The sequence below is a fragment of the Haemorhous mexicanus genome, chromosome 1 (genome assembly GCF_027477595.1).
Source record: "Haemorhous mexicanus isolate bHaeMex1 chromosome 1, bHaeMex1.pri, whole genome shotgun sequence".
NCBI classification, from domain to species: Eukaryota; Metazoa; Chordata; class Aves; order Passeriformes; family Fringillidae; genus Haemorhous; species Haemorhous mexicanus.
The window spans coordinates 158,828,469-158,853,489 of NC_082341.1; the positions used below are offsets into that span (position 1 = coordinate 158,828,469).

Here is a 25,021-nt window from a genome sequence, read left to right on the forward strand (position 1 = left end):
CCCTGGGGATCCACTGGGGGGGAACTGGGGGGGCTGTACTGGAATGGGGGGGTGGGGCTGGGCATGGGGAGCACTGTGTGTGCTGGGTGGGAGGGGGTCTGTGCTGGGGGGGGTCTGGGAGGTGGGAGCACACTGGTGGGGGGGCTGTGCCGTGCTCGTGGGGGGCAGGGGTCTGTGCTGGGGGGGGGGTTGTGCTGTTGTTGATGGGGAGGGGGTCTCTGCTGTGCCGGGGGTCGGGGAGGGCCACGCTGCCGGGACTCTGTGCCGTGCCCTGCCGGGGGGTCTGCGGGGCCGGTCCCATCCGCCGGGGGATGGGGGGGCGGTGTCGGTGCCGCAGGGGCGGGGGGCTGCGGCGGTGGGGCGGGGCGGGGCGGGGCCGCGGCCGGGGGGGCGGGACGGACCCGCCCCGGGGCTGCGGGACCGGCCGGCAGCGTGCGGGAGTGCGGGCGGCCATGGAGGGGGCGCGGGGCATCCACCACGAGATCGCCTCCCTCAAAGGTACCGGGGGAGGGGGCACCGGGAGGGCTCCCGGGGCCAGGCCCACGGGCACCGGCGGGAATTCCGCGTCCCGGGGAGGGCTCCGCGTCCCGCGGGGGGGGGACGCGTCCCGGGGAGCTCCAGCCGCGCCGCATCTCTCCTGTGCCAATGTCGCAGCGCAGGGAGGAGGGCGGGGGTCACCGGGGACGCCCCGGCATCACTCGGAGTTACTCGGTGCCGCCAGGCCCCTGGCAGGCTCCGCCGTGGCGGTGCCGAGTTACCGAGCCGCGCTGCAGAGCCGGAGCGCTGGGGCGTGAGTAACGGGCGCCGGCGGATGCCGGTCACGGGGCTGCTGGCGGCCACCGGCCCCTGTGTCACCGCAGCGGGCAGAGAGCCACGGCAGTGAGCCGCCGGGCCGGGGTCGGGCTGGAACGGAACCCGGCCAGGGTCGGCGTGGACCCGGCCAGAGATGGCGTGGACGCCGGGAAAGTCGGGATGGAGCCCGGGAGCCTCAGGGTGAAGTCAGAGAGGGTCGGGATGGGATGGACACCGGCGGGGGTCCTGATGGACCTCGGGCGGGTGGGGATGGGGTGGACCTCGGGCGGGTGGGGGTGATCCCGGCATGGTTCGGGATGGACCCCGGCAGGGCCAGGGCGCACAGCAGCTGCGGCGATGCCGCAGGCCCCAGCGAGGGGATCCCGGGTCGTGTCCCCTCCGGCAGAGCCCGGGCTGCGGCGAGGCTGATTTACGGTGAGAAACGTCCCAGGGACCTCGCCGGCGCCGGGACTCCCGCTGGCTCCGGGACCCCTGCCGACATCGGCCTCATTATGAGCCGGCCTCTGGCCGCGGTGCCCTCCGCAAACAGCCGCGGCTTTGTTCCGCTGGGCACGGGGAGCCCGGCGGCCCCTCCAGACCCCAGCACTGGCACCGGCACCGGCGCTGGCACCGGCACCGGGACGGCAGCGCCGGGCCCGTGGCCAGAAGCCGCTGCCGCAAGCGCTGCCCGCCCCACATTTGGGGGGCTGCCCGAAGGCTCCATGGGGTGAGGGGAGCATGGGGTGCGCAGGACCGGGATTCGGGGGGTGCCCCCAACCCCCCGTGCTGCTCCCGGCCCGCCCCGAGATGCGATGCGGCGAGCGGAGCTGCGGGGCCGGTGCGGGAGGGCTCTTCCCGGTGGGTGCGGGGAGGTGGCGGCGCCCTGCCCAGCGCGGGGCAGCGGCGGGACGCTGGCGGTGGCCCCGCTGTCACATCGCGTTGGATCACGGCGGGCGGCGGGCGCTGACGCGGCACTTCCCGGAGAGAGGGAGCCGCCGGCGCGGCCGTGACCCCGCTGCGGGCCGGGGGTGCGGGGCCGCGGCTGGGGGGGGACACGCTCCTGCTGTCCCCATCGGTACCGCGGTCGCTGCCCCCATCACTTCCCTATAGATGCCCCCAGTGCTTCCTCCATCGCAGGCACCATCACTCCCCCACGGCTGCTCCCCATTTCTCATCTCTGCCCCCCTTTGTCCCCATCCCTGCCCCCCATCACTCCCCCTCCCTCCACCCCCAGCCGCTGCCCCCCTCGCTCCTGCCCTCTATCCCACCTCTCTGGGGTTCTGGGGTGCTGTGGGGCTCTGACAGGCACGGATGCTCTCCCAAGGGGTTCCCTGTGAGGGGGTCTGGGCGCCCCAGTGCTCCCAGGGCTCCCAGGTTTGGGGCTCCCAGTGCCGCTGCACCAGCTGTGCTGGGGCCACAGTGCCGGGAGCTCTCGCAATGCCCCACTCTGCCACCGCGCTCTGCCCTCGGGGATGGGGAAGTTGTGCAAGTTCTGGTGGGGCCCCTGGAGACGCCAGTGCGTGCACATCAGCCCCCGCGGGTTCGGGATCCCCGGGGCCCGGCAGCTCTGGGGCGGGCACCCCGCAGGCAGCAGCCCCCCATGCCCGGGGCTGCTCCCCACCAGTAAATCCCAGTAAATCCCATCGGTAGGGACCAGGGGTGCTGTGGGGGTGTCTCTCCATTCCCCCAAGGCTGCCGGGGGGGCTCCTCCTGCAGCCTCGCAGCATCCCTGTGCCCCGACCTCACTGTGCCTGGCTCGGGGTGCTGAGAGATCCCTGGGGGGGTTCCTCCCCTTTTGGGGTCTGTGAGCCTGGGACGCCCCCGGCGTGGGGGACAGCCTGGCCCCCCAGCTCGTCCCACACAGTTCCTGCTGCTCTGTGATGGGGGTGCCACCCCCACAGCCCCTCATACGGGACCCGGAGAGCGGGGTCGCCGGTGCCGGGGCTCTCCCACCCCCACGGTTGTGCTGGGGGTCCCGCTGCTGTGCCGGGGGTCATGCGGGGGTCCCCGCGGTGCCGGTGCTGCTTGTTGGGCGGTGCTCGGTGCCGGGGGGCTCGGGGGAGTGGCAGCTGCCTCTCGTTCGTCCCCACCTGCCACCCGGAGGGCGTGGCGTGGCACAGCTGTGCCACCGCCGGGGCTGTGCCACTGCCGGGGGGTCCCCCTGGGGACGCCGGGACAAACAGGGGCAGGAGCAGAGCAAATATTGACGTGGCAGGATGTGGCTGCCAGCCCTGCCCGTGCCCCTGCCCCTGCCCGCACCCATGCCCGTGCACCTGCTCGTCCCCCTGGCCGTGGCTTTGCCTGCAGCCCGGGATGCCCGGCGAGCCGGGAGGGGCCGTGCCCGGCTCAGGGTCTCCCCCCTCCCGGGGACCCCAGGCTCACGGTCCTTTCCGAGTTCGGGGACAGCCGCGGCTCAGGGTCCCTCCCCAAGCTCAGGGTGCCCCTCCCACGCACAGAGACCCCCGCAGCTCGGTGTCCCCCTCCCGCTGGGCTCCAGGATCCCCGCCATTCAGGGACACCCCTCCGGCTCAGGGTCCCCCGGGGCACTCCACGGGGCCGGTCCCGGGGCGGGGCGGGACCCGCGGGGGTTCCCACGCAGGAACCGGCCGGGTGGGTCGGGGCGGGGGGTGGGGAAGGGGAAGGCGGGTCCGGCCGTGCACCCCCCGGGCGGGAGCCGGGGCCGGGGAGGGGCCGGTGGTGAGTCAGGGCTGGGCCTGGGGCCCCCCCTGACCCCCCCGGCCGGGGGTGGAGCCGCAGCCGCTCCCGCCGTGCCGGCAGCCAGCGCCGCTCCGTGTCGGATCGCGCCGGGACGTGCCGGGCCATACGGGGCTGTACTGGACCGCGCTGGGCTGTGCCAGGCCATACCGGGCCGAACTGGACCGTATTGGGCTGGGCTGGAGCACCCGAGCCGTGTGGGACCGTGCTGGGCTGTACTGGACCATAGTGAGCTGGGCTGTGCCGGGCCATACTGGGCTGTGCTGGGCCATACTGGGCGGTGCTGGAGCAGCCTGTGCTGTGCCATACGGAGCGGTGCTGGACTCTGCTGAGCTGTGACCGAGCCCTGCGGGCCGTGCCCTGCGCCGTGCTGCCCAGCCATGGTGGCGGGGATGCTGATGCCGCTGGAGCGGCTCCGCTCCATCCTGGAGCTGCTGTTTCGCGAGGGTGTCCTGGTCGGGGAGAGGGACGGCTGCCCCCGGCGCACCCACCCGCAGCTGCCTGGCGTGGCCAACGTGGAGGTGCGGCGCGCCATGGCCTCGCTGCGCTCCCGCGGCCTCGTGCGCCAAACGGCGGCCTGGAGACACCTCTACTGGTACCTGACGGACGCCGGGGTCGCCCACCTGCGCCAGTACCTGCGGCTGCCGCCGGACGTGGTGCCGCGCTCCCTGCAGCGCGTCCCGCGCCCCGCCGTCCCCCGGCCCGAGGCGCGGCGTGCCGCTGCCCCGGCCGGCGCTGGCACCCAGCGGGCGCGTCCTGCCGGCGGTGACCGCCTCTACCGAAGGAAGGACGAGGCCGAGGGGCACGTGGAAGCCGCCGCCGTCACCGCAGGGCAGAGGGTGTGCCAGCCGCCCCCCCAGCCCAGCCCGGCCGCAGGTACCAACCAGCGCCCCGGGCTGCTCTCGTGGGTGGGGGGCACCCGAGCCCCGCTGCTGCCAGGGGAGGTCTGGGACAAGGACAAGTCCTTAAGGTCCCCTAAACCCCCCACTTCCCAGCCAAGGATGGGTGGGGGGTACCTGCAGGCCCCTGCGCTGTCTGGGGAGGGAGGAGGGCGCTGGGGGCTCCTCGCCGTGCCCCCCTGACCCCGCGGGGATGCTCTGGGCTGGAGTGGTCGCTGGGGGATCACGGGGGCTCGGGGTGCAGTGAGGTGGCTTCCCGGAGTCCCGAGAGGCTGGTGCGGTGACAGGACCCGGGGAGCTGCAGGGGTGGCATTGCTGCCGCCCTCCCGGGCTCCACCGTGGTGGGGAGGCCACTGTGCCGGGTCGGGCTGTGCTGGAGGGTGATGAGCCGTGGGGTGTCCGTGCCGTGGGGAGCAGCGCTTCAGGAGGGCCATGGCGGGGGGGGTGGCCATTTTGCGCCCCGAGGTCCCCACGGGGCCTGGGGTGGGTCGGACAGACGGCGGCAGCTGGGGAGGGCAGTGCTGCTGGGTAGGGGGCTGCGTTTGCGGGGGGGGGGGGGGGTCCCCAACCCCGCCTCCCCGGCGACACGCGATCCCGACACACGATCGGCGGCAGCTGGACCCGGCGGGGGTGCGGGGCGTCCGGTGTCCCACCCCCCCGGGCGGGGCAGCTGTGGTGTCGCTCCGAGGCGGCGGTGAGGGCCCCCCCGATCCCCCCGGGCTGTGAGTCAGCCCGTGGCCGTGGGCAGCCGCCTCCGGTCCAAGTTTCCAGCCTGGAGGCGCCGAGCCCGGTCCCTGCCAGCGCCGTGAGTCACCGGCCGGCGGGGGGGCCGGGCCCGCGGCGCTGCTGCCCCGTGGGTGCGGGTCCTGCGCGGGCGGCACTCACGTCCCGTGGGGACGGGAGGGGTTCCCCCGAGCTCTGCTCGGGGGTCGCATCTCGCGCTGGGCTCCGGGGCTGCGATCTACCCCGACCATCCCGTGGGACGCGATCGCGGAGCCCCGGCCGTCCCGTCCAGTCCCGCCGTGCCAGGGTATCCGGCTCCAGGCTTTCCCTCCGCCCCGAGAGCCGCTGCCGGAAAACCCGGCCTGGAATATCGACTTGCGGGAACGGGGTCGCTCAGGCGGCGGGGGATTGCGGGGTCCTCGCGGGGCGGAGGGGGTCCCGGTACCCCCCAGCGGCCCCATTTTCCCCCTGTCTGGGGGGGCGGCCTCCTTCAGCCGCGGGGCCGTGCCGGAGCTCTTAATCTTGATGTCTAGGCGACCCCCGAGGTGACGGTCACCACCCGCCCCGGTGCCGTGGGGTCCGGGGGTCCTGGGGCGCCGCCGCGGTCGCCCCGTCCCGCCCCCGCCCGTGTCATGTTCTAACTCGGGCTCGGTGACGGGCCCCGGTTATTTATATCGACACCCGCTCCCTGCCCGCCCCCCCCCCAGCCCCCGCCGCCACCGGCGGAGCCGCGCTGCGCCCTCGCTCCGCGCTCCGCACCTGTCCGCACCCTGCCCGCACCTGCCCGCACCCTGCCTGCCCATGAAGGTCGTACCGGGTGGGTGAGACCGGTGGGGCTGCGGAAAGGACGGGAACGGGGCGGGGGGGGGCTGGCGCCACCGGGGCGCGTTGTCCCGGGATATAAAAAGCCGGGATGAAGGGGACACTCCGGGGGGGGGGACGACGACGCGGAATGGGGGGGACACGGGGGGGCCCTGCCGGTGCGGCGGGCAGGAGGCGTCTCCGCGGCGCGGTTCGGGAGGGGTTAAGGCGGAGAGGGCGCTGCCCCGTGGGGGCGGGCGCTGGTTCGTCCCTGACCCGCCGAGCCCGGCCGGTGCCGAGCCCGTCCCGTGCCCCTCATGGAGGACACCGGGTCCCTGTTCCCATCGCTGGTGGCGGCGGGGCACGCGGCATCCCTCGCCCTGGTCTGGTACTGGCGGCGGCAGCGGGACGAGCCGGGGGGCACCGGTGAGTTGGGCTCCGCTCGGCCCCCCCGCGCCGCGCTCGGCTCGGCCCCTCGCCCCGCCCACCGGCCCCGGGGAAGGGGGGAGCCACACGACACCTGCACCTCGCCGGGTCCCGAGTGGGTGGGTGGGGGTCCTGCGGGGATCTGGGGGGACCCACCCACGGTAGGGTGGGGGATAAGGGGAGAGACGTGCTGCCCTGGGGGGCGTCACCTGCCGTGGGGGAGCATCCCGGTGGGAGTGGTACCCAAACGGGGGGGGGGTGATGGTACCCAAGGGTGACTCAGCACGGACAGTGTGCCCCCCCCCGTGCCTCCGGCCCGTGCCCACCCCGTCCCCTCTGGCACTTTTTCTGGTGGGGGTCCCGCCAGGAGCTTCCCGGCACTGGGCTGGCTGCCCAAACCCTTCCGCAGCATCCCCATCCCGAGGCACGGAGGTGCCAAATGCTTTTGGGGACGGGTATCTGGTGACACAGGGGGCCGGGGAGGGCCGAGAGCGTGCCGATGTCTGGGGGTCCTGTGAGACCCCCACACGCACCCCCGCAGCCGCCTGCATCCGAGCTGCGGGGGCTCTGCCGGCGGCCCCTTCCCTCCCCCCCGGCGCTTTCCAGGGCGTTGGCCGCGGCTTCCGTCGGTCTGTGTGTGGCACCGGGCACCGTCACGCGGCCGCCGCCGCTTCGGGATGGCTCCGCTCCCGCGGCCGCCGCGCTGGGAATCCACCGCCGAGCCCGCGGCCGGTGCGAGCCGCGGCGGCCGCTGCCGGTGCCGGTGCCGGTGCAGGTGCCAGATAAGGCGGGCAGGGCACCTTGGCCGGGCCGGAGCCCCCGCCGGAGGGGACACCGGGGGTGGGCCGCTGTCCCTGGCGCGGGTCCAGCCCGAAGGACACCCCCAAGGTCGCACCTGCCGGGGCCCATCACGGCGCCGCGACCGCCCCGCGCTGGGAGCTCCCGGGGGGCTCCGGCAGCATCGGCTGCGCTGGGCGGTGCTGAGGGCCCCGGTCCTGCCGTCCCGCGGGGCTCGGGGGGTACTCCTGGTGCTCCCGGTGGTGCCCTGTGCCCCCGGTGGTGCCCACTCTCGGCTGCGCCAGGCCGGGGCAGGGGTTTTGGTTTAGAGCGCTGATCGTGAAACCCTTGTAGGGGGGAGAGGGGCGCTGCCCGGTGCCCACAAGGGGCTGCCCGGTGTCCGTGGTGGGTTTCTCGGTGCCCACAAAAGGGCTGCCCGGTACCAACAAGGGGCTTCCCGGTGCCCATGAAGAAGCTACCCAGTGCCCACGAAGGGGCTACCCGGGTTCCTCGAAGGGGCTGCCCGCAGGGGATTGCCCGGTGCCCGCGGTGGGTTTCCCGGTGCCCACAAAGGGAGTACCCGGTGCCCATAAAAGGGCTGCCCGGTGCCCGCGGTGTGTTTCCCGGTGCCCGCAAAGGGGCTGCCCGGTGCCCACGAAGGGGCTGCCCGGTGCCCACGAGGGGCTGTACCATCTGCCCTCGTGGCACAGTGCCAAGGCAGGTGTTTTCGGGGAACCGAAAAACTCAACCGGAACACCTGTCCGGGTGTGCATGCCCATGCCCGCGGGGCTGGGAGGCAGAGGGCTGCAGGGCAGAAGGCTGGGGAAGCTCGGGCGGGCGAGGCAGAGCTTGGCAGCCTGGTGGCGGCGCCGGCTGGTTTTGGCAGCAGGATGCCGCTGTTTGTTTGGCTCCGCTCCGGTTTCCAAGGCTGCCAGAGACGTGGCGGCAGTGGGCGGGTGGGGGCCCCAGAGGTTTGGGAACCCCCCCGTGTCCCCCTTTCCGCTCCACTCAGCTTTTCCACCGCGCTGGCGGCTCTGGCTGTGCCAGGCCGGGAGCGTTGCTGGATGTTGCTTCTGGCCGCAACAGTGACTCACCAGCCTCGAGGGGCCGTGGCTGGCAACCACCGGCATCCCCGGCGCGGCCCCCCCAGACACGGCCTCCGCCCCCCGGCACTGCCTCCGGCGGCCATGGGGAAGCTCTTCCCTCCGCTGTCCCACGTCCTCCGCGGTGCAGCCGTGGGAAGCGTCCCGGAGCCGTGGGAAGCGTCCCGAAGCCGTGGGAAGCGTGGCGGAGCCCTGGCAGCGTGCGGGAAGCGTGGCGGGCGTGGCGGGCGCATCCCACGGGACACGTGTCCCGTTCCAGGCGGTGTTCCCCGTTTGCAGGCTGCTATCGCCCCGGCTCGGCCCCCCCGCCCCCCCTGCTCCTTATCTCCGCAGCACAGATGCGACGCTGCCGCTGCCGTGGGGCTGTGCCGTGGCTCGGCACCGTGCCATGCCGTGCCGTGCCGTGCCGTGCCCAGCCCCCACTCCTGGGCCTTGCTTCTGGCCTGGTTCATCCTGGCCGGCTTGTGCCATGTTGGGTTTTAACGCTAGACCCCCCCCAGGTCCCCTGAGACCCCTCAAGACCCCCGTGCTCCCAGCAGCAGGGATGTGCCTTGCTCCCCCAGCCCCTTCAATACCCAGGGTGCTGGCACGGGCTGTAGTCGACCTCAAACCACTTCAGTGCCTCCCTGACCGAGGGTCTTGTGCCATGCCATGCCGTGCCATGCCATGGCATGCCATGCCTGTGCCCATGCCTGGTGGTTCCAGCCCCTCCAGCTGTGTGCCAGCTGCTTGCTGCGCTCTGCCCACAGCCCTGCGGGGCTGGGGGGATCCCAGCAGAGCGGCCGGGGCTGGGCTCCGCGCTGCCCAGGAGCAGGAGGAGCCGGGCTGGCGGAGGCCGTGGGCTGTGTGAGTCACTGGCCGCGCTCTGGCCGCGCTCCGGGCGCGGATTCCGCTACACTCCCACCAGACGCGGCCGGACGCCGAGCGGGGCGGGGGGCGCCGGGCCGGGACGCGCGATGGGCTTCTCGCTCTGCTGCTGTTGCTGCTGCGGGCCTGGAGAAGGTGACCTGCGGGCCGGGGGGTTGGGGGCATCGGGATGCCGTGGCATCCCCCAGGACCCCCGTCCCCGCCGCAGACCCCTTCCCAGCACAAAGAGGTCCGGCCCTGCGGTGCTGCCGGGCTCGTCCGACCGGGGGCGGGGGCACAGGGGGTCCCGGCAGCTTGGGGGGCGCAGGTGGTGAAAACCCCCCCGGAAAACACGGTGAGGGCTGCCCTTGGCACAGGGAGTCCTGCGGGGAGAGGAAGCCGGGAGGAATGGGTGCTGGAGTCAGTGGTTCGTGCCGGGGGGGGGCACAAGCTGCCCCCACCCCCGGGAGCTCTGTGTGGGGAGGGGTCGGGACGCGGGTGCTGGAGCTGTCGGGGTGCGCCATGACTGCGGTACCGGGTGGTCCTGGGGGCTCCGGGCGGGGGGAAAGGGGAGTGCAGGGCGCCGAGTGCGGGGTGCAGGGTCCCAGCACGGGGGTCCTGAGTGCGGGAGGGAGTGTCCCGTCCGGACATCACCCCGGGGTGTGCGATGGAGTTTTCCCCGGGTTGCAGGGACGGGGTGTTCCCCCCGGATCCCTCCGGTTTCCCCGGGTGCTGCGGGCGGTGGCGCAGCCGGGCCCGCTGAGGGGAGGGCGGGGCAGAGCGGGGCGGGTCCCGCCCGTTTCCCCCCCCCCCCCCGCCCGTCCCGTCCGCCCGGTGCCGCTGGTCGGTCCCGGCCGTGGGTCCGTCCGTCGGTCGGTGGATGGTGGGTCCCGTCCAGTCCCGTCCGGTGGAGCGGCGCGGCCATGTCTGGTCCCGGTGGGGACTGGCTGAGCGGCGGCTCCGGGCCCGAGCGGCGGCGGTACCTGAGCGCCCGGCTCTGCTGCACCGGTGACCGAGGGGAGCGGGGCCGGGGGGGCGCGGGGCAGCGAGCGGGGGGGTCCCGGAGCGGGAGGGGAGCGCGGGGGGGGGGGTTGCGGGAGCAGGGGTGCGGGAGCGGCGGGACGGGGGGACCCGGGAGCGGCGGGAGGGCGGGGGGACACGGGGAAGGGCGGGGAGTGCGCGGATCCCCCCCCTCGGGCAACGCCCCCTCTGTGACCCCGCCCTGAGGCCAGGCTGGGCTGCGCTGAGTTTGGGGCGGGCTCTGCTGGGAAAGGGTGATTGTGTAAATGTGTGTTTGTGTGTATGTGTGTGTGTGTGTGTGTGTCTCTGTGTGTGTGTGTGTGTGTGTGTGTGCACGCACATGGTGTCCTGGTGTGTGTGTGTACAGATGTGTCACATGCAGTGGCACACAGATGTATTGTCTGTGTGTGTGTGTCTGTGTGTGTGTGTGTGTGTGCGTGCGTGTGTGCGTCTCTGTGTGTGAGCACATGTGTCTGTGCCTGTGCACACGTGTGTGAGAGCATGTGCACACCTGTGCGGGCCACTGCGGGTGTGTCTCAGCATGCACGAGTGTGTGTGCGTGTGTGCACATGGTGTCCTGGTATGTGTGTACAGATGTGTCACAGGCAATGGCACACGGATGTATTGTGTGTGTGTGTGTGTGTGTGTGTGTGTGCGCACATGGTGTCCAGGTGTGTGTGTGTGTACAAATGTGTCACGCACAGTGTCACACAGATGTGTTCTGTGTGTTCTCTGTGTGTGTGTGCGTGCATGAGTGTCCTGGTGTGTGTGTGCACAGATGTGTCACATGCAGTGGCACACAGATGTATTGTCTGTGTGTGTGTGTCTCTGTGTGTGTGTGTGTGTGTGTGTGTATGCACACACTGGTGTCCTGGTGGGTGTGTGTGCACAGATGTGTCACACGCAGTGGCACACAGATGTATTGTCTGTGTGTATGTGTGCACATGGGTGTCCTCGTGTGTGTGTGTACAAATGTGTCACACACAGTGTCACACACAAGTGTGTCCTCTGTGGTGTGTGTGTCCCTGCACACCCACGTGTGTGCGTGTCTGCACCGGTGTGTGCACACCCTGTGTGCGTGTGCCGGTGTCTGTCTGTGTGTCTGTGTGTCTGTCTGTGTGTGCACGCCGTGTGTCCATGTGTCCGTGTCTCTACGTGTCCATGTGTCTGTGTGTCCGTGTGTCTGTGTGTCCGTGTGTCTGTGTGTCCATGTCTGTGTGTCTGTGTGTCTGTCTGTGTGTGCACGCCATGTGTCCATGTGTCCGTGTGTCGACGTGTCCATGTGTCTGTGTGTCTGTGTGTCTGTGTGTCTACGCGTCCATGTGTCTGTGTGTCTGTGTGTGCATGCTGTGTGTGTGTGTGTCCGTGTGTCTGTGTGTGCATGCTGTGTGTCTGTGTGTCTGTGTGTCTGTGTGTGCATGCCGCGTGTCCGTGTGTCTGTGTGTGCATGCTGTGTGTGTGTGTGTCCGTGTGTCTGTGTGTCGTGTGTCTGTGTGTCTGTGTGTCCATGTGTCTGTGTGTCTGTGTGTGCATGCTGCGTGTCCACCATGTGTCTGTGTGTCTGTGTGTGCATGCTGCGTGTCCATGTGTCTGTGTGTGCATGCTGTGTGTCTGTGTGTGTGTCTGTGTGTGCATGCCGCGTGTCCATGTGTCTGTGTGTGCATGCTGTGTGTGTGTGTGTCCGTGTGTCTGTGTGGCGTGTGTCTGTGTGTCTATGTGTCCATGTGTCTGTGTGTCTGTGTGTGCATGCTGCGTGTCCACCATGTGTCTGTGTGTCTACATGTCCACGTGTCTGTGTGTCTGTGTGTCTGTGTGTGCATGCCGTGTGTCCGTGTGTTTGTGTGTCAGCATGTCCATGTGTCTGTGTGTCTGTGTGTGCATGCCGCGTGTCCGTGTGTCTGTGGGTCCGTGTGTCTGTGTGCACACTGTGTGTTTGTGTGTCTGTGTATCCGTGTGTCTGTGTGTCTGCGTGTCCATGTGTCTGTATGTCTGTGTGTGCACGCTGTGTGTCCATGGGTCTGTGTGTCTGTGTGTCTGTGTGTCTGTGTGTGTGCATGCTGTGTGTCCATGGGTCTGTGTGTCTGTGTGTCTGTGTGTCTCTGTGTGCATGCCGTGTATCCGTGTGTCTGTGGGTCCGTGTGTCTGTGTACGCATGCTGTGTGTCTGTCTGTGTGTCCATGTGTGTATGCCGCGTGTCCGTGTGTCTGTGTATCTGTGTGTCCATGTGTGTATGCCGCGTGTCCGTGTGTCTGTGTGTCTGTGTGTCCATGTGTGCATGCCATGTATCTGTGTGTCCCTGTGTCTGTCTGTCCGTGGTGCAGGCCGTGTGTCTGTCCCAGCTCATGTCCCAGTGCCCACCCACCCTGCCGTGCTCCCTCGGTGCCCCATGTGCCCATCCTGCCGTGGCAGGTCCCCCTGTGTGTGTCACCACGGGGACCCCCTGGTGCTGACCCCCTCCCGGTGTTGTCCACTGGCGCTGACCCCCTCCCAGTGTTGTCCCCACGCCCCTGGGCCCTGACACACCCCTGGTACCAATCCCTGCCCGCTGCTGACCCCCTCAGACCCCGGGATGCCTCCTGGCACTCCCTGGCATGGAGCTCGAGGTCTCCCCCAGCCCCCGTGCTCTGCTGCCGCGTTGTCCCGGCCCGGTGCGTGGCAGTGTCACCCGGGTGTCACCACGGTGCTGCCTGCAGCCCCGGTGGCGGCAGCTCCCGTTCCGTGCCCACGGGTGCCGCAGGGTGCGGGTGCCTGGCGCGGTGTCGAGGTGGGGGCGGCTCGGCCGCTCCCGGGGGTTCCCCCGGAGCCCCGAGGGTGGGAGACGCCGTGGGAGGGAGCCGGGCCGGCCCGGTGGCGTCGGCACCCGCGGGCGAGACTGAGGCGCTCCTGCCCGGCCGGCCCGGCTGGCCCGGGAGCCGCCGGAGCCGGGAGCTGCCAGGGCCGGGAGCCGGGCGCCGCCTGCCCCGGGAGCCGCCGGGGACGGTGCCAGGAGCCGCCCCGTCAGGTCTTCAAAGCGCCCGCTCTGACGCCGCCGCCGCCGCGTCCTCCCGGCCGGTACCTGGCGGTGCCGGGGGGTGCCGGTGCTGGGGGTGCCGGTTCTGGGGGTGCCGGTGCTGGGGGTGCCGGTTCTGGGGGTGCCGTTCCGCCCCTCATCCCGCAGCGATCCTGTCGGAACCCAGGAAATTCCTCTGGCTGCCTTGAAGGTCTCCGAGCCCCCTGTCAGGGTCCGAGTCCTGCAGGGCAGCCAGAGGAATTTCCTGGGTTCCGACACGATCCCAGGCTCTCCGTCTCGGCTCAGAACCCTCTGGCCCTGGTGCCGAGGTTCGGCCCGTGTGAGCGCGGCGCCAGAGCGCAGCGGTGCCAGCCTTGTGACCGCCCTGGCAGTGTCACCGCGGTGTCCCTCTCTCTCTGCTCCGGTGGCACCTTCGGCCGTGTCGCGGTAGCCGCGGCTCCGGGGTGTCCCTGCCTCCCCCGACGTGCGTCAGCAGGGCTCCCACCGCGCTCCGGGCGCCAGATGTGCCTGTGCCAGATGTGTCTGTGCCAGATGTGCCTGTGCCAGATGCGCTCTCGGCGGAAAAATGTGCGTGCCGGGGCCGGGGCCGGGCCGGTGCCGCCCGCATTCCGCGGCGGCCGCGCTGGCTCCGTCCCAGCGGGCATCGGCCCGGCCGCGGCTGCCGCTCCCTGACGGGCCCCCGCTCCCGCAGGGTGTCACGGGTGGGTGTCGGGCTGCGTGTCACGGGTGGGCGGCGGCCGGCGGGGCTCCCCGGGGCGCCGTCGGTGCGCGGTTGGACCGTGAGTCAGGGCAGGACGATGCCACGGCCCCGCGTCCTTTGGACTCCGCACCGGGGACGGGCAGTGCCCGCCGCTGCAGAACGGGGGTGCAGACATGGATATTGGGGGGCAGACATGGATATTGGGGGGCAGACATGGATATTGGGGGCAGACATGGATATTGGGGTGCAGACATGGATATTGGGGGCAGACATGGATATTGGGGGGCAGACGGATATTGGGGTGAAGACACCGGTTTTGGTGTGCAGACATGGATAATGGGGTGCATACACGGGTTTTGGGGTGCAGACATGGATATTGGGGTGAAGACACTGGTTTTGGGGTGCAGACATGGATAATGGGGTGCAGACATGGGTTTTGGGGTGCAGACACGGGTATTGGGGTGCAGGAAGTGGGTCTTGTGCCACTGACGTGTGTGTTGGGGTGCAGACCTAGGTATTGGGGTGTTGGCTATGCCAGGCTGGCAGCGCCCAGGGCACCCACAGCTGCACTTTCCTCAGCAGCTGCCACCACCCCTGTCGTGGATGACGTGGGTGACGTTGGTGACGTTGGTGACATGGGTGCTGCCGTGGGCAGGACTGGCAGCTCCGTGTCACCCCCAGGGGCTGGGGATTCTCAGCCACCTGGGGGTCCCCGGGGATGGACATCTCGGGGGGTGCAGCACCCAGTGAGGCACAAGCCCTGAACTTACCCTATGGTCCCCTCAGCTGACGTTGTCACCCATTGGGGCAGGGTGGTGGGTGATGAATCCCTGGGGAGGGGGATTCCTACACTGCTGGCAATGCCCCCACCCCATGTGAGGGTCCGTGGGTGCTGTGGGGCACAGGGCAGGGTGTGGGGTGCTGTCCTGAGGTGTTGTTGGGAGGGGAGCTGCTGGTGGGGTTGGTGTGTGAGTGGGGGCACCCGGGGGAGTCTGTGGGGCTCAGTCCCCCATCCTGGGGATCCTCCAACCCAGAGGGTTGTGACCCTGAACCCCTCAAGAGGGGCCCCAGGGATATGAGCCCCTCAAATGTGGGACCTGGGACTGGGGCTGGTGAACCTGGGGGCTTGAGCCCCAGGATGGGGGAGGAGGGGTTCTACAGCTCCAGGGTGTGTGCTGGGGGTTCTGGGGTGGTCCCTGGGCTGTGGGACTGGGTGGTGCCAAAACCCCCGCAGGGACTGAAGGTCCCATCTGGGCCTGGGGTGCTGGGGAACTCCTGACCATGGGGCCAGGGGTCTCTGAGGACCCTCTGTGAGGGGCAAGGAGGGTCTTGACCTGGAAACCTGGGGGACCTGAGGCTCCAGAACTTGGAAACCTGGTGTTGCTGAGGTGTGGTGTCCAGGGGTCCAACAGCTCCAGGCTGTGGGTGCCACCCCCCACAGACTTGTGCTCCTGAGGGTCCCGAGGGCCTGAGGTGTGGGGCAGGGGATCTGGCCGCCCTGGGTGAGGGGTGAAGGGTTTCTGAGCCCCCCGATCTTCAGGAACGAGGGTCTCACTCCCCACGCTTGCAGATCCGGGGGTCTCGGGCCCCGTGTGTGGGGCTGGGGGTGCCAGTTCCCCGTGGAGCGTCCCATGGCCGCTCCGTGGGTCCCATCCCGCCTGCAGGCGCAGGGAGGGAAGGGTTAAAGCTCAGGAGTTTCCTGTGGGCAGGGTCGGGGCGTGGGGCGTGGGGCTTGGGGCGGGGGGAGAGAGCCCCGTCTCCTCCCCGGGCCGCCCCACTCGCGGCGGCACCGGCGTCGGAGCGGGAAGGGAGAGCAGCTGTGTCGGGGCTCAGCATGTCCCGGCCGCGCCGCAGCTCGGAGGAGGCTCCGGCCGTGGCCGCCCGAACGGGCTCAGAGGACAACCTGTACCTGGCCGTGCTGCGGGCGGCCGAGGGCCGCAAAGGTACCGAGCCTGGGGGGGCCTGGAGGGCCGCCCACCATCGCATCCCCACCCGGGGCGGTGCCCCCAGGGCAGGCTGCGGGGCAGACCCCCACACCAGCCCGGGGTCCCTGGGGTTCACCCCCATGCTGGGTCCGTGTTCCCGGGGCTGTGGGCCCCCAGGCAGGCCGTGGAGCCACCCCCCCCACCAGAGCGGTGTCCCCCATGCCGGGGCGGTGTCCCCAGGTTGGTGCACCCAGGGCGGGCTGTGCGGCAGACCCCCACGCCGGGGGATATCTCCGGCCGGGCTGTGGGGCAGAACCCCGCGCTGGGGCGGTGTCTGCGGGGCGGGCTGTGGGGCAGAGCGCTGCAGACCCCTCGCCGCCGCCCAGCTCCATCCCCGGTGCCCTCGGTCGCTTCCTGCCACGCCCTGCCCGGCCGCCCCGGCCTGGCCGCGGCTCTCCTTGTGCCGCCGCCGGGGGGTGGGCGCCGCTCCGGGGACCCCTTGGGTGTCAACGTTGTGGGCGCGGGTGCCGGGGAATGGTGTCGGTGCCCCCCGCTCGGCGCGCACTGTGCCCCACGTTTCCTTCCTTCCTTCCTTCCTTCCTTCCTTTCTTCCTCTCGTACTGTGGCCACTCCTGGCCCGGCACGCCCTGGCTGTGCCGCTGAGCGCCCGCGGGGCGATTCGGGCCGTGCAGCACCCCGGGGTGCTCTGCCGGCGGGGAGCGCTGGCTGTGGGGCGCTGGGTGCCGCGTGGGCAGATCCCGGCACGCTGCAGCAGGGCAAGACCCAGCACGCAGCGCCCGGCTCGCCACGGCGAGGGCAGGGGGGCGGTGCGCCTGCCGAGGCACCGGTGGCATCGCCCCGTGTGAATGGGGTGTCACTTGTGGCCTCCAACCCCTCTTGGGCATCGGGCTGGGTGTGGCGCTGGCGGTGACACTGGGGACGCAGGGGACAGGAGAACGGGTGCTGGCAGTGGGGTGCTGGGGGGTTAGCGGGGTTCTGGGGGGTTGAGGGGGTGCTGTGGGGTGGGTCCTGTGCCATCCCGGGTTCCCATCCCAGTGCGTCACCATTCCCATGCCATCCCCTAATGACAGGGCAGCGGTCAGGGAGCGCCGTGACTCACTGCAGCCCTGACTGGCCCTGTGCCCACAGAGAAGGGTGTCCTGGGGATGTGGGGGTGTCCTGGGGTGTCCCAGGGCTCTGGCTGTGCAGATGGTGCGTGGGCTCATCTCGATCCTGCACGTGTCCCACCAGGGCCCTGCCTCTGGGGCTGGAACGGTGCCAGGGTGGTGCCAGGACAAGCACCCCATGGCCCTGTGTCCGTGCCCTACCCAAACCTCTCAGTCAGTGCTCCCTGAGCCCAGGGCAGGGCTGGGGCTCCTCACAGCAGTGCAGAGAGCTCGGGGTTGGGTGGGCACCCCCAGCAGTCACAGAGGCACAGAGTATTCAGAGTAGAAAGGAGCTCCACTGGGATCACCAAGTCCAACTCTTAATTTGCCCGTACCGGGGTTGAACCTGCAACCTTGGCGTTATTAGCACCACGCTCTGGCCAACTGATCTAATCTCAGTGTTCACTTTGAGGCGCTGGTGGGTGCTGGCATGGTGCTGGCACGGTGCTGGCACGCCGGGGCCGGTCCCCGTTAGCTGTTTCCTCTCCCCACACCCCCGTGAGTCACCGTGGTTCCCCAGAGCAGTTGGATCATCGTTTCCTGTGCCAGCCGTGCCCTGCGGTGCCACCGGCGGGGCCTGGTTTTTGCTGTGCCCAGACCCGGCTGCCGCTGGCTCACCTGTGCCTCTCCTCTCTTGCAGATGAGCGAGATCGTGTCCAGAAGAAAACCTTCACCAAATGGGTCAACAAGCACCTTATCAAGGTATGGGCACTGCCAGTCCAGCAGGCACCAGTGCCCCAGCTGTCCCCTGCCCCAAATCACCCCCAGCCACAGCCCTGTGTGCTGCTATGGCCGAGGACATGGCCATGGAGGGTCCCCGGTGCCAGTGCTGGTGCTCCTGTGCCACACCTCTGGCCAAGGCCTCTCCGCTGCCTCCATGGTGGGGGTCTGCCCTCCAGGTGGGATCTGCCCTCCTGCTGCCCTCCCACTATGCCAGGAGGGAGCGGTGCCCTTGGCGCCTGGGGATGTGTCCTGTGCTCTGACGCCCTCAGTCCTGTCCCACCCCTCCAGTCCCCATTCCCTGCCACAGGCAGAGCCCCCCCTTGGTGCCTGGCACGCCCTGGGACATGGCCCAGCCCCCCCAATGTGTCTCCACGTGTCCCTGACCCTGCAGTGCCATCGTGGTGCCACCACGCTCTGCCCATCCTGGGTCCCCTCTCAGCTCTCTCCTAACTGCTCTCTTCTCTCTGCCCTGCGCAGCACTGGCGACCAGAGGTAGGTCCTTCCTCTCTTTCTGTCCGTCCCACTGCGCTCTTCCTCTTTGCACACCCTCCTTTCCCCTGGGGCTGCCACTGTGGTAGGCAGTGGGTCCAACCCCTTCACGGTGGGTGGGGGGTCTGACCCCTTCACAGTGGGTCTCTGCATGCCAGAGCGATGCCAGAGTGGTGCCAGAATGATGCCAGATCCATCCTGGCACAGGGGGAGCTGCTGTGTGTGTCTGGGGGGGGTCATGGCACTGGGGACACCAGCTGCACTTGGGGCTGTGTGTGTGAGCACCCACTGCACTGGGGGGGTCACAGGGCACCCACCCGGGTGTTGGCTGGCAGGGGTGGGGGGTGCTCAGCTGCCCCCCGGCCCCCCTGGCAGGGGTGGGGGGTGCTCAGCTGCCCTCAGTCCCCCTGGGAGGGGTGGGGGTGCTCAGCTGCCCTCAGTCCCCCTGGTAGGGGTGGGGGTGCTCAGCTGCCCTCAGTCCCCCTGGCAGGGGTGGGGGTGCTCAGCTGCCCTCAGTCCCCCTGGCAGGGGTGGGGGTGCTCAGCTGCCCCCAGCCCCCCTGGGAGGGGTGGGGCTGCTCAGCTGCCCCCCAGCCCCCCTGACACCGTCGCTGTCCCCACAGGCGCAGCGCCATGTCAACGACCTGTACGAGGACCTGCGGGACGGGCACAACCTCATCTCGCTGCTGGAGGTGCTGTCGGGTGACACACTGGTAGGTGCCACTCTGCCCTGCCACACGCTGTCCCCCAGTCCCCGCCAGGCGCCGGCACCCCTCCGCCGGCTGTCCTCGTCCTCATCCTGGTCCTCGTCCTCACCCTCGCTGCCTGCCTCTGTTCCCTCTCTTCCTGCTTGGCCGTCGGTCCGTCCCGGTGACCCCGGAGTGCCCGCGCCCCCCGCCCCCGCCTCTAACCTGTCTTTGCTTTGGTGCCCTCTCTGCTTCCTGGCGCCGGCCCCCGGCCCACCGCCGCCTTTGCCTCCTCCTCCTCCTTCCTCTCTCTGCTCCTCTCCGCTCGGCTCGGCTCGGCTCGGCTCGGCCGGGGCAGCCCCGGGAGCGCGACGTCCTGCGGACCTTGCGGTTGGTGAGTGGTTCAGCCGTCAGCTCTCGGCACGGCCCCGCACGGCCACCGGCGGCACCAGCGCTGTGACAGCGGCACGGAGCGGTGCCGAGCATGTCCCAGGACGGTCTGCATGCCGTGCGCCGCGTGCCGTGCCTGTGCCGGTGCCGCCCCAGTGCTCTCTGCTGCATGCTTTGCCTGTCCTGGTGCCCCCCGATGCCCAGAGCTGTGGGGGTGGGTTTCCCTGAGCCAGAACTCGGCGGCAGCAGCAAGAGAGAAAAGTCATCTTCCACCATCAGCATCCCTGGGAGCGATCCCACCCTGCTGGGTGTCAGGCAGGAGCTGGACTCTGGCTCCTGGCACTGCAGCTGGATGTGCTGCTGGCTCTGTGGGATGGCTGGCAAGGGGGGTGGCACGTGGGCACCAACTCCCAGGGTCTCACCCTAGGGTTGGCCCTGGCCCCGAGCGGCTGCGGGTCCATGGTGGCCCCTTTCTGTGGGACAGGAGCGACCCTGCTCCGTTCCTGAGTGGCACCAGGGGGTTCGTGGAGTCCCCAGCTCTGCCGGCAGCCAAAGCTGGGCTTAGCTGGTGGAATGTCGGCATTGCCGTGCGGCAGCAATGTGTGGGGCAGGACCCAGGGAACCCTGGACCTCGGGACCCACAGGTGTGGGGGGCTCACCCAGCTTGGCAGTTCCCGGTCCTGCTGAGGGGACACTGGAGCGTGCTGGGGAGCTGCATGGCGAGGGACCACGGTGGCCACAGGGGCCGCAGCGCTGTCAGGGCCGTGGCGCGCTGGCACTGAGGCCAGTCCTGCCCGGGCAGTGGCTGCTGTGCCACCGGGGCCCTCGGCTCCCCTCGGGACGGCTCTGATGGTCCCGGGCGGGGCGTGGGAACAGCCTGTGCCGCCGGGTTCGCGGGGGGAGCACGGGGAGCGTCCCCACCCCTGCAGGGGCAAAGTGCGAGGGCGGGTGCCATCGGCATGTGCGGCGCTGGGAGGGGCCGGATGGCGCCGGGGGTGGGGCGGCCGCGATGGCAGGACGGTGTGGTGGCATCGCGGCGCGGCCGGGGGCGTGTCGTGGCGTCACGGGGGGGCTGCGGTGGCAGGACACAGCAGGGCTGTGTCCGGCGTGGCCGCACTCACCGCCCTCCTCTCCTCTCCCCCAGCCCCGGGAGAAGGGCCGGATGCGCTTCCACAAGCTGCAGAATGTCCAGATTGCCCTCAACTACCTGAAGCATCGGCAGGTGAGAATGGGGAGGGACCCCCGGGATGCCCATAACCCCCGGGGCTGTGCCGGGCTGCCCCGTGCCTGAGCCGCGTGTGTCCCGTGCTGCAGGTGAAGCTGGTGAACATCCGGAACGATGACATCGCCGACGGCAACCCCAAACTGACACTGGGGCTCATCTGGACCATCATCCTCCACTTCCAGGTGAGCCTGGCAGGGTGGGGAGGGGACAGTGGGACCGAGGGGCCAGGATTCTGTGGGGCTGTGGGCCTCCCCGGGCCGGTCTGGTCCCCAGTGGGGCAGGAGTGGTGTCCCTGGCAGCTGCCATGCAGCGAGTGTCACTGTGCCAGTGCCAGTTTCCAGGTAACACCTGTGTCCTGGCAGATCTCAGACATCCAGGTGACGGGGCAGTCGGAGGACATGACAGCCAAGGAGAAGCTGCTGCTGTGGTCGCAGCGGATGGTGGAGGACTACCAGGGCCTCCGCTGCGACAACTTCACCACCAGCTGGCGGGACGGGCGCCTCTTCAACGCCATCATCCACCGGCACAGGTGGGTGCCGTGGTGGTGCCGTGTGATCCATGGGTGTGATCCACACCATGGGCAGGCGTGTGCTCATGGGGTGGCCGTGCTGACCCCATGCTCACCAGGGTGGCCGTGCTGATCCTGTGCTCGTGGGGCAGCCGTGCCTGTGCTCATGGGGCAGCTGTGCTGATCCTGTGCTCATGGAGCAGCTGTGCCTGTGCTCATGGGGCAGCCGTGCCTGTGCTCATGGGGTGGCTCTGCTGATCCTGTGCTCGTGGGGCAGCTGTGCCTGTGCTCATGGGGCAGTTGTGCTGATCCTGTGCTCATAGGGTGGCTCTGCTGATCCTGTGCTCATGGGGTGGGTGTGCCAATCCTGTGCTCATGGGGCAGCTGATCCTGTGCTTATGGGGCAGCCGTGCCTGTGCTCATGGGGTGGCTCTGTCAATCCTGTGCTCATGGGGCAGCTGTGCTGATCCTATGCTCATGGGGTGGCTCTGCTGATCCTGTGCTCACCAGGACAGATGTGCTGATCCCGTGCTCACCAGTACAGCTGTGCTGATCCTGTGCTCATGGGGCAGCCCTGCTGATCCTGTGCTCATGGGGCAGCCGTGGCTGTGCTCATGGGGCAGCTGTGCTGATCGTGTTTGGGGCAATGTGAGCACGTGCTCCTGACGAGTCCCGGCCCATCGGCCGTGCCGGCAGTGCCGTGCCCGCTGTTGGCGTGCCGGGGCCGTGGCAGGCAGGTCCCCACGGGTCCTGCTGGGACCTCTGCATGCTTTTGGGGAGAGCAAATATGTGCAGGCCTGTGCCAGATGGGGGGAGGCATCTGCACTGTGCCATGTGCCAGCTGTGCCATGTCACAGCTGTGCCGTGCTCTGCACCGCAGCACTGCCACCCTGAGGTTGGCCCCACCATGGAGCCCCAAGGGGGGCCCAAGGTGTCAGCCCCACAGGGGACAGGGGCGTCAGCCCCACGGGGGACTGGGGTGTCAGCCCCACAGGGGACAGGAGTGCCAGGCCCACAGGGGACAGGGGTGTCAGCCCCACGGGGGACTGGGGCATCAGCCCCACATGGGATTGGGGTGTCAGCCCCACGTGGGACAGGCGTGTCAGCCCCACATGGGATTGGGATGCAAGCCCCACATGGGACAGGGGTGTCAGCCCCATGTGGGGTCTGTAGTGCCAGCCCCACAGGGGACAGGAGTGCCAGCCCCACAGGGACTGGGGTGTCAGCCCCACAGGGTATTTAGGTGTCAGCCCCACATGGGATTGGGGTGTCAGCCCCACAGGGGACTGGGGTGCCAGCCCCACATGGGATTGGGGTGTCAGCCCCACGTGGGACAGGGGTGTCAGCCCCATGTGGGATTGGGGTGCCAGCCCCACAGGGGACTGGGGTGTCAGCCCCACGTGGGACTGGGGTGTCAGCTCCACGGGGGATTGGGGTGTCAGCCCCATGTGGGACGGGGGTGTCATAACATAAAAAACAAGAAAGTGAAAAAAGAAAACAGCCCCACAGGGGTCTGTGGTGCCAGCCCCACATGGGATTGGGGTGTCAGCCCCACAGGGGACAGGGGTGTCAGCCCCACAGGGGCCAGGGGTGTCAGCCCCACATGGGACAGGGGTGCCAGCCCCACAGGGGTCTGTGGTGTCAGCCCCACGGGGGACTGGGGTGTCAGGCCCACATGGGACAGGGGTGTCAGCCCCATGCAATGTTGGGGTGCTCAGTTCTCAGGGCATGTGGGCTCTGACTGTGCCAGGGTTCCCACTGGGGACTGTTTGTGTCCCCAGCCCCTCCTGTCCCTGTGCTGGCTCTGGGGGTCTCCCCTGCCACTAGTGCCCCTGGTGTGGGGTGTGGGATGGCCTGGCAGGATTACAGGCAGAGGAGGCAGGCCCCAGAAAGGGGGGACTTGCCCTCGTCGGGATTTTGGGGTCCCCACAGCCCCAGTGACCCCTGCTGCCCCCCACCCACAGGCCGATGCTGATCGACATGAGCCGGGTGTACCGCCAGAGCAACCTGGAGAACCTGGACCAGGCCTTCACCGTGGCCGAGCGGGATCTGGGGGTGACGCGGCTGCTGGACCCCGAAGGTACAGGCTGGGGTGACCTGGGGGGGTCCCTCTGCAGAGCCCCCTCCCTCCCCACCACGGGGTCCCCCACCTGACCCCCTCCCTCCCGCAGATGTGGATGTGGCACAGCCAGATGAGAAGTCCATCATCACCTACGTGTCCTCGCTGTACGACGCCATGCCGCGTGTGCCCGAGGTGCAGGACGGCGTCAAGGCCAACGTGAGTTTGGGGTGCTGGGGGTCACCGCTGCTGCCACCCCCTGCCGTGTCACACCCAGCCCCACACGTGTCCCCCTCCCCAGGAGCTGCAGCTGCGCTGGCAGGAGTACTACGAGGTGGTGACAGGGCTGCTGCAGTGGAGCAGGCAGCACTCGGCGCTCTTCGAGGAGCGTCGCCTCCCTGCCAGCTACGAGGAGATCGAGGTGAGGCCGCCGGGGACAGGAGCAGTGCTGCTGGCCTGGCATAGGCACGGGGATGGGCACAAAGACAGGGACAGGGACTGCCACAGGGGTGGCCGACCCTGGGAGCCACTGGTAGCTGATGCAGTGTGTGGCAGAATGCTACTGTGGCCCCACCGTGGGTGGCTCATGCCCACTGAGGGGTGCCAGCCGTCCACAGCCCCACTGTGGGTGGCTCATGCCCACTGAGGGGTGCCAGCCAGCCACAGCCCCACCAAGGGTAGCTCATGCCCACTGAGGGGTGCCAGCCAGCCACAGCCCCACTGTGGGTGGCTCATGCCCACTGAGGGGTGCCAGCCGGCCAGCAGCCCCACTGTGGGTGGCTCATACCCAGTGAGGGGTGCCAGCCAGCCACAGCCCCACTGTGAGTGGCTCATGCCCAGTGAGGGGTGCCAGCCAGCCAGCAGCCCCACTGTGGGTGGCTCATGCCCACTGAGGGGTGCCAGCCGGCCAGGAGCCCCACTGTGGGTGGCTCATGCCCAGTGAGGAGTGCCAGCCAGCCAGCAGCCCCACTGTGGGTAGCTCATACCCAGTGAGGGGTGCCAGCCATCCACAGCCCCACTGTGGGTAGCTCATACCCAGTGAGGGGTGCCAGCCGTCCACAGCCCCACTGTGGGTGGCTCATGCCCAGTGAGGGGTGCCAGCCGTCCACAGCCCCACCAAGGGTGGCTCATGCCCACTGAGGGGTGCCAGCCGGCCACAGCCCCACCAAGGGTGGCTCATGCCCAGTGTGGCAGCTCCCACGGCAGCACAGGGCCAGCTGTGCCATGCCATGAGTCACCACAAGAGCTGGGTGTGGCTGTGGCACTGAGCCCCCTCTGGTGCCAGTCTGGGGGTCTGCAGGGTTTGGGGACTCAGAGCTCTGACAGAGCCGGGTGTCCCATGAGGGGGGGGCCCAGTGACTCACCCTGCCTGGCTCTGCCGTGAGTCACCGCTGGCAAAGCCCCGCACGGCCACTTCCTTCCCGCCGGCCCTGCACACATGGAAAATTGCAGGCTGGGCAGGGCGGATGCTTGGGGAGGGGGCAGCAGCAGCTGGGGGTCCCCGCTCAGCTGCACCCTCCATCCCCCTCCTGTCAGATCCTCTGGCGCCAGTTCCTCAAGTTCAAGGAGACGGAGCTGCCGGCTCGGGAGGCCGACAAGAACCGCTCCAAAGCCATCTTCCAGGCGCTGGAGGTACCGGCCAAGGGCTGGGACGGGGCTTGGAGGGGCTGTGGGGTGGCCGTCCTTGGTGCTTGGGGTCCCAAGGAGTGGGGGGCCTGAGGGGGTGACCCTGGGGATCTCGGGTCCTGAGGGGTGGGGGTCCCGGTGGCCAGGGGTCTCAAGAAGCTGGGGATGTGTCCCAAGGGGATGATGGTCCTGCGGGGCTGGGGAGCTCTGGGTGGGTCCCAAGGGGATAATGGTCCTTCGGGTTGGGGGGCTCTGGGTGGGTCCCGAGAGGATGATGGTCCCAGGGGCTGTGGGTCCCGGGGTGTCAGGGGTCTTGGGGGTGTGGGGTGGGTCCCAAGGGGATGATGGTCCCAGGGTGCCGGGGGTCCCGCGGCAGTGCCCAGCACGCCCCCTCGGGCAGTGTGTGACATTCG

The 25,021-nt window shown here is 69.6% G+C and overlaps 1 protein-coding gene across 1 annotated transcript in view; it reads left to right on the forward strand.

The window, feature by feature from the left end:
- Positions 1 to 3,578: 3,578 nt before the first annotated feature.
- PLEC (plectin) overlaps positions 3,579 to 25,021 on the forward strand; it is an 89,819-nt gene continuing 68,376 nt past the window's right edge. The window contains exons 1-10 of the mRNA XM_059850921.1: positions 3,579 to 4,383; positions 17,544 to 17,605; positions 18,738 to 18,827; positions 20,335 to 20,412; positions 20,505 to 20,597; positions 20,778 to 20,944; positions 22,888 to 23,003; positions 23,095 to 23,201; positions 23,284 to 23,403; positions 24,519 to 24,614. Coding sequence (XP_059706904.1) covers positions 3,888 to 4,383; positions 17,544 to 17,605; positions 18,738 to 18,827; positions 20,335 to 20,412; positions 20,505 to 20,597; positions 20,778 to 20,944; positions 22,888 to 23,003; positions 23,095 to 23,201; positions 23,284 to 23,403; positions 24,519 to 24,614 — 1,425 coding nt within the window. The 5' untranslated portion in view covers positions 3,579 to 3,887. The remainder of the gene's footprint in view (positions 4,384 to 17,543; positions 17,606 to 18,737; positions 18,828 to 20,334; positions 20,413 to 20,504; positions 20,598 to 20,777; positions 20,945 to 22,887; positions 23,004 to 23,094; positions 23,202 to 23,283; positions 23,404 to 24,518; positions 24,615 to 25,021) is intronic.